This window comes from Gavialis gangeticus, unplaced genomic scaffold (assembly GCF_001723915.1).
Source record: "Gavialis gangeticus isolate Ggan-Ray unplaced genomic scaffold, GavGan_comp1, whole genome shotgun sequence".
NCBI classification, from domain to species: domain Eukaryota; kingdom Metazoa; phylum Chordata; order Crocodylia; family Gavialidae; genus Gavialis; species Gavialis gangeticus.
This window is the reverse complement of record NW_017729006.1, coordinates 31,379,033-31,386,818: the sequence shown is the minus strand read 5'-3', so window position 1 is coordinate 31,386,818 and position 7,786 is coordinate 31,379,033. Positions and strand designations below refer to the sequence as shown.

Below are 7,786 nucleotides of genomic sequence, written 5' to 3'. Positions count from 1 at the left end.
TTTTTTTTTTTTTTTTTTTTAATGATAAGTTGGGGTTTTGTTTCTTAGCAGAAAAATGCTAAGTGAATTTAGCAGTAATGCAAAACCTTGATTTCACTTAAGTATATCTCGGGTATTCATAAGTAAGAAATGCTTTAGTGTAAGGACAAGATGAATAAGGAAATAAGAACTTTTCTGCTTTTGGGTTGCCACATTGGTTTGAATTTGAACTAGCAGTGATCAAGTCATACAATGGGACTGTGGTGAACCTGTCTGTCTTCTGGCAATTAATTTTTGTAACCTGCAAACCTACTATCACAGCTGACGCTACCTGGCAGTTGTCAAAGCAGTCTTTGACCAAATGGTGAAGGAAAGCTTATGCTGCAGCAGCCTGGGTTGCGCCAGCTCTGTGGATGACTAGAGGGCTCCAAACATTTCAGCCTGACACATTTCACAAGTTCTATACTACAGTCATTTACACTGTCATATGCAAATAAATACAATGGCACAAAACAGTCTTCTCCCTTTCTCTCAGGCTCATGCGTATGTGGAACAAAGCTGTTTGTAACTGTTGGAGGTTCAGACATGACGCACAAGCTTCCTATTTCTCCGTTGATTGTGGATTCCCAGACACAAGATGGGTGAGATTCAGAGGCACTATTTACACTTCTGAACACATCAGTGACTTTGCAGGCCCATTTATATTAACCTCTGACAATTTCTATTGATTCTATGCTTATATAAGAAATGCAAGCTTTTGAGCAACTATAATTTATTGATGGCATTATTTTCTTTGGAGTACTCTGCATAATCTGTGGCTTTGACAGTTTCCCCAAATGTAGTGTAAAGTGTCTGAGGTGCATACAATCATAGATTTTTGAGGCCAGAAGGGTCCAATCTGATTATTTTGTCTGGCCATCTTTATAACAACTTATTGATGAAGTAATACCTGCTTGAAGTTCATACTTTTAAATGGAAATAGGGTAGATGTGTGACAATTCATTATAGTTGAGTTGTATGTAATATTTCATGTCCTTGGCTTAAACTTCCTCTAGGAAAGTGGTGTTTCCTCTCTGATTGCTGGCACAATAAAAAGTCAGTGTTAAGGGACAGTTTTTTTTTCTTCAATGAACCATAATAAAACAGATAAAGAAAGAATTCTTATGTGCTGCTCTGCATGTTCTCGGGTCTCACTGGCCCTCTGTTAGTTTTTATGCAGGTCTTGCTTTGCTGTCTGATCTTTACTTACATTTTTCAGAGGAAGACTTGGGGTTGGAAGAAAAACCTATTCAGAATAGGTCCATATAGAATTAGGTACTAGATGTGTCTTAATTTTGCACTGTACATAGTCACCATTGCCCCTGCTTCTATAATGACTTCCTTTCTATCCTTTTCTTCAGAAAGCCTGTCTTTTTACCACTGAGTGATGAACTTGGTGTGGATTTGCCAGCTTGCTTTTTCTTGAAGTTTCACCAGCCTTCCCCTATATCTTCATCCAGTATTAACGAGATACAGAAGATTACAGGCATGTTTTAATTATGTGTAAGACTAAATATTTTTAACAACTCTACATAGCTTGTTTGCTTTTCGCTTACTCATTCTAAAGTTACAGGACATGTAGAAAACCTGAATACTACTTCCCTAAGAGAAAATCCTTTCATTTTCGTAACAGCTCGGCTCTGGCTATCACATTTTTCATGCAGTTAGGCAGGGATAAATAAGAACTTTTTAAGGCTGAAGTAGAGAAATGAGAACGTAGAAGGATGGGCTTACTGGTAAACCCCACTAGGTTTAAACTTGGGCAATCTCAATTAAAAACAAACCCCTATTGCTGGGTGAGTTACTTGGGTGATTCACACCTCAGTGCCCCAATGATAAGGTAAAGGACGGGGCTGGGTTAACACTTGCCTATTTAAATTTTGATGAGTCTATGTCAAAATGGATCAATGTGCTCAATTGTATTAATAATGGACTACAGAATAATTCAGAAACCTTAGTAAAAACTTTCTTTTTTTTTAAGGCATTCCCATTTTTGCCCCGACACTAGCTCCTCTTTATGAATTGATTGTTCAATTTACCCTTAATGGGAAGTACAAGGAGGATTGTTCCATAAATAATTATCGTTTCATTGTGGTAAGTATTTTCTGTTTTGTCATCTCCCCACCCCTGGTAATTTGTAATGCGGGTCCATCTTATTCTTATTCAGAGTGTATGCTTTTATGTGGTTAAGTAAATGCTTTTTTTCTGTCAGTAAGCAAGGTAAATATTCAGAATTGTGAACAGGAATCAAGCACTCATGAGGGAGAATTCGTACAAATTTAGAGTGTAATATGCTATCTGTTTCTTATTTTGAGATAAAGATTATTAAATGCAGCTCAGACTGAGACATTGCATTGAATGTGGTTATTGAAGTTAATACTGCTTTTTCAAAACACATTTAGCCAGCTAAATTTGTTCACCAACTTCGCGCAAATCTCTGAAAGCTGGGTTTGTGAGCAAGTAGTGTGAAGCTAGGTAGGAAATAGCTTGCCTCTCAAGAGACTTTATTTAAGCCCTGTCTCTCCCACCCCAAAAGAACCCGAAACACACTATGCTCAAAGTTTATCTGCCACTCGCTTTGAAGTACTAACAATTGTGATGTTCTCTACCACATGACAGCTAGAGTAGTAAATTGGTTGCTATAGCCTTTATTAAAACAAAATTCAGAAAAAAAATTAATTCAATTTGTTACTTTATTATACAATGTGATACCTTTTTTAAAAAGGTGTTTACTGAAGATATGTGGCAAATAATATCTGAAGGCAATTTGTCATCACTTTTTATATTTTGGTGGTACTTTAGTCTCAGTAATTAACTTGACTAGTTACAAATATTCATAACCTCTAACATTGTAAGGCTTTAAAGGGAGAAGCATACCTTCAGCCTGATAGTAGAGACAGCTGGAAAAGAAGGCACTTCCTCTACAAGTAACAGACATAATTCCATGTTTTGAGCTTGGGTAAGCTCTTACTGAGTCTGGCTAACAGTGCAGGGCAAGGTGGTCAGTTTGCAGTATGGTACCTGTAGCTGCAATACATAGGAACTTGCAATTCCTAGTCTTTCTGCACAGGAGCTCCTGAATATCTGAACTGCATAGAGCTGAAAGACCACAGTTCATTAGCAGTGTCCTGAGAAGATACATTTCATTAAACTAATTGTACAGCTAGAAGAGAGGAATTAAGGCTTCCTCTCAAGTTCTTACCTTCTTAGATCTTGGGCTGGTAGGGTCTTTCATTCAGTGGACTCTGGCAAAATCTCCTTCATTTTATACCCCCTCTTTAATACACACCCTCTGAATTAAGTATCCTGCTCTGTTCTTAAAGGGACAGCTCACATGGATCAAAACCAGAATTTTTAAACAACAGTAGCTAACTTCACTTCTATATTCATAGGTTTTTTACTATATGAAATGATACAAATGAATTGCAATTACTCCAGGCACCTCATACCAATTAAGGGTTGCACTTATAATTTCTCCCCTCAGTGAGTTGGCTTTGAATACTGTTGTAGTAGGTACATGAGTAGGTGGAGGGTGAAACACCTGTTGTTGTCTTTGGACCTACCCCCACCCCCCCGGTGCACCCACAGGAGAAACTGCAGTGCATACTTCTACTACTGAGTTACATAAAGATTTGCTAGAATGTGCTACACTGTTGGACACTAAAATGACTGACTGAGAGAAGGAATCATAACTCATGGTGGAGGTGATGTCTTTTATTAGACCAACTAGATTTTTCCAAAAAAAAATCTTTATTTGCGAGCTTTTAGGCACCAGCACCATCCTTCAGGCATACGAGAAAGGGACTGTAAAAGTTTTCCTCAGTAGAAATTAAAGTTCATATTTCATAGGGAAGTTGAAGGTGTGGTAAAATCCCCTGTTTGGCACAGTTCATTTTATGCAGATTAGGTCAGAGGTTGGAGTAGTCTGTTTACCTCCAAGTTGTTCGGTGGCAAGCAGGATGTAGTCATATTTCCTTCTGGTTATGATGTTTCATATTTCACAGAAGAGTAAAAAGATGGAATGCTCTTCCAGACAGTAATTTGTTATGGGGCTGAGGTATCTCTGGGCTTTGTGATTTAATGCAAATTACCTTGTACAAAGCAGGGTCTCAGGTTTCAGGTGATAATATTTGCTTCCTCTTTTTAAAATTTATGAGGATTTCATTTTAAAAAAATCAGCTAAAAATTGATATCTTCCATGGGTTGGGTATAAGTACGGTCAAGAGACAACATAGCCAAACCTATTCCTTGCAGTAGAGAACATTGCAAAATGAATGAGATTTGGGTTTTGTTCTCGGGTCTACCTGAATTATCCCCATCCGTTGTTACCTTATCTGCAGAGTGGCTAAATGATACTGTAATTGCCTTTCCTAAGGTAAAAGGCCTTTGTTATTTAGATTTCTATGACCTTTTGGACTCTTAACATCAACCAGTGCAATAGCTGGAACTAGAATTCATACTTTATTAGCTTGTAACTAGTGCATATTCTCCAAGGTTGAAAGCTATTTTGTGGGAAAGAAGTATGGTCTCAGGTGACCTTTTTTTCTAAGTGATATTTTTGTTGAGTTGCAGACAGGCTTGACAAATTTGGAAAGTACATGTTGTGTAAAATTTCTTTTAGAATCAGGTCCCATGTAATATTCTGATATTATCAGGATTTGCCATCGCATTTTAATTCTTCACAAAATAAGCATACTTTTTTTGTCAGTCTCTTCCAGATTGTCCGAAGCATAGTTATTTCATAAATAAAGGCACAGAAAAATCAGGGATCACAGGAGCATTGGTCAGTAAAATTCCATTCACCCATCCAAAGTTCGTGCCTCCTATAATAGATATTCTTCGGCATCAGATGGTTTATAACACCCTTATTAGCAGCTGTCTCTCTGAGAACAGGATAAACAAAGGTAACTGGTATGTCTGGAAGAACAGTATATTTCTCTGTAATGCTGTTTTAACTCGTATTTGTTTGTAAGCTGTACATCACCACTCTGACCGCTTCCTTTTCTGAAGCCTTTACAACAGTGCGCTTGAAAAGACTTGGTTTCTAAATGATCAGAATACTTAATTTTTGTGTAAATCACTCCCTGTATGTTACAGATGCTAAAGTAACATTCTTAAGTCTTAGACACATTACTTAGTCCTCAGAGGCACAAACTACAGTAAAACCTATCAAGATGGAGTTGCCAATGTTTAGAACTACTCTACAATTTACTTACACGGACTAAGTTTAATAAACTTAGTTATTTCATTTACAGATTATTCAGAGCTGCTTTATTTTGAAGTGTCTCCAGTAAAAGACACCAGCTTTTCCATCTCATTCCAGCATCCTGTAGGAGTGAATTTAGCTTGTGGTATGTATAGATTATTCTATATTGCTATCTTCCCCCTAGTTTCAGAACAGGGGGTTCAGTAGTGAGCATATACCACATACTAACTTTGAAGACCTATAGTGAATTTCTAAAACCTAATGCTGTTCATAAGGATTACATTTCTGTGCGTAAGTAATACGTGGCCAAAAGTATTACAACTACAGCTTAAAACAAAAAAACAATACAGACAAAAACTAAGGTTTTCTTAAGAACATAAGAATTGCCATGTACTGGGTTAAGCAATAGGTCCATTTAATGGACCTATGTTTCTTTAATACAGTGAACATGAGCAGATTGCTGTACCCTGATGAGGCCCCACTTAAATCAGAAGGATTAGGGATTGCAGCCATGGTATTTTAAACACATTAGCACTTATTTGTTAGTATGCCAAAAAATTAAAAATGTTCAATACTTTAAGTTGCATTTTAGAACTGAAAGGAATTATTAATTGATCATGGATATAGACATTTCAAAATAATGTTGGTATATTTTTTTCTTGGTCAGTGGTAATCAATGTCTTGAGCTCCAGAGAAATCAAATGCAGTCTTCATATAAATCCGCAAGATGCAACCTTAAATTGCAGCAATGATTTCATCACAAGAGTTGTGGAGCGGTAGGTGTTCAAGTTGCATTGTTTTAAAATAAAATGCTTGGCACCAATTTAAAGTGCTTATTAATGGAAATATTTTTTATGAATAGTAAAAGTACACCGTAATATGCAAAAATCATCTGTGTGAAACATACTTCTAGTTAATGTGAAAGCACAAGAGGAAAACAGGTAGCCTTAGCTCTGTCTTTTTAAGTATATTTTAGTCCTTTTTATTGAAAGGGTGTCACACTCTTCCTTAAACATATTTGATTTATAGCAATATTTGCTTATATAGATTTCTTGTCTGTCACTATAAGGTCCTTCCAGTAGGAAGTGGGGGGAAAAAATTAACATTTAAGAGAGATTCTTTTCAAAAGGTACTTTCATGAAAAGGTCTAGGTCTTCTGGCCCTGTTATTCACCCAGCAGGCGCTGCACTGATGGCTTCAATGCAAAGTTTTTTGTGTTGGGCTTGCCAATGAGTACCACCTACCTTCCTGGGGGACCACCTTCAGGAAGTAAGAGTTCAGTGTCCTATGTCTAGTCAGTCCTTGGGTTCCCAATGCAGGCTGTAGCATGGACATGTATGTACTAAGAAAAACATGGAGATCATTAATTCACTTCAACTAGGTCAATAAACAGCTATTTGGTGGTACAGTAGTAAGAAGAATTTAGGCTCGATGGGCTTGAATCAATAGTTTATATCTAGCTTAATGGAGGAAATAGTAAAAACTGATGAAGTCAGCACAGTCTGTGTTTGGGTAAATTCCAGTATTGTTTTATAATTGTAGAGTTAATGAAAAGTTAAATGGACAATATTTAAAGTAAAATCCTAAATCCAAAACTGAATATGAGATGCATTTTACTTGGATTTGCACGTAGTGCTTAGCATCAAGAACATAAGAATCCACATACCTAGATACTGTCTGAATGGGTATACCTCTAGCTTCTCTTAAAGTTTCTGTACGAAAGCACTCGGCCAAATAAGAGGCCAAAGCTGCTCTGTTAGAATGTGACAGGCACTCTGATAACCTTTTCCCCAGGAAAGACTTTATATTTGTTAACCCACTCAAACTACTTTTTTTTTTTTTTTTTTAAACATGGAGAATGATGAAGCATTGTAGTGGCAGATAAAGTTTTAAACATTTTCTCTTCAGTTGCTTGTCTGTCCCTCTTGTCATGAGAGCTATTTTCAAGAATGCTGTCAACCTAGAAGCAGATGGTAGAACACAAAATATGGAGGTTGTCGGTGAGCAAAATCCTGAAGTTACCTGTGAGTAATCAGCATCCTGTAGTAATGTCAAGGAAAATATGTCTGCATCCAGCACACACAACTCCACAGTAACCAATACACAAAATGTAACCATTACTAAAGAAGAAAGGTTCTCCACCACTAACCTGCAGATCTCCAGCACGATCATGGAAGAAAACAGCTCTACTGCCAGCCAACACTCATCTGATGGAATGGAAGGCAGACAGGCAGGCTGCAGAAATACTGCAAACTTCATCTGACAGCATGGAAGAAAGTCTTTTTACAGCTAGCCTGCAGACTTCATTTGACTATGTAGAACAAGGTGTCTCCACAGCCAGTGCTGAGTGTGATGTACAAGAAATCCAGAATAAGTGTACTAAATATTGTCTAATGTAAATCTGTTATGGTTCCACATCAACTGTTTTATAGAGTGATCAACCAGCAGATAATTTCCCAGAAGTAGTCAGTTCTTTTGTTTAACTCCTTGGAATGAAACTTCTTCTGCTTTTGTATTCTAAATACCCCCTGCCCCCCCCCCCCCCCCCCCCCATGTTTTGAA

General features: G+C 37.3%; 1 protein-coding gene across 1 annotated transcript in view; it reads left to right on the top strand.

The window, feature by feature from the left end:
* The window catches only part of LOC109291649 (mediator of RNA polymerase II transcription subunit 1-like), a 24,813-nt gene extending 17,065 nt beyond the window's left edge, over positions 1–7,748 (top strand). Inside the window, exons 10-16 of the mRNA XM_019508720.1 lie at positions 515–620; positions 1,380–1,504; positions 2,000–2,112; positions 4,727–4,922; positions 5,274–5,369; positions 5,892–6,000; positions 7,133–7,748. Of these exons, the coding sequence (XP_019364265.1) occupies positions 515–620; positions 1,380–1,504; positions 2,000–2,112; positions 4,727–4,922; positions 5,274–5,369; positions 5,892–6,000; positions 7,133–7,256 (869 nt within the window). The 3' untranslated portion in view covers positions 7,257–7,748. The remainder of the gene's footprint in view (positions 1–514; positions 621–1,379; positions 1,505–1,999; positions 2,113–4,726; positions 4,923–5,273; positions 5,370–5,891; positions 6,001–7,132) is intronic.
* Positions 7,749–7,786: the final 38 nt, after the last annotated feature.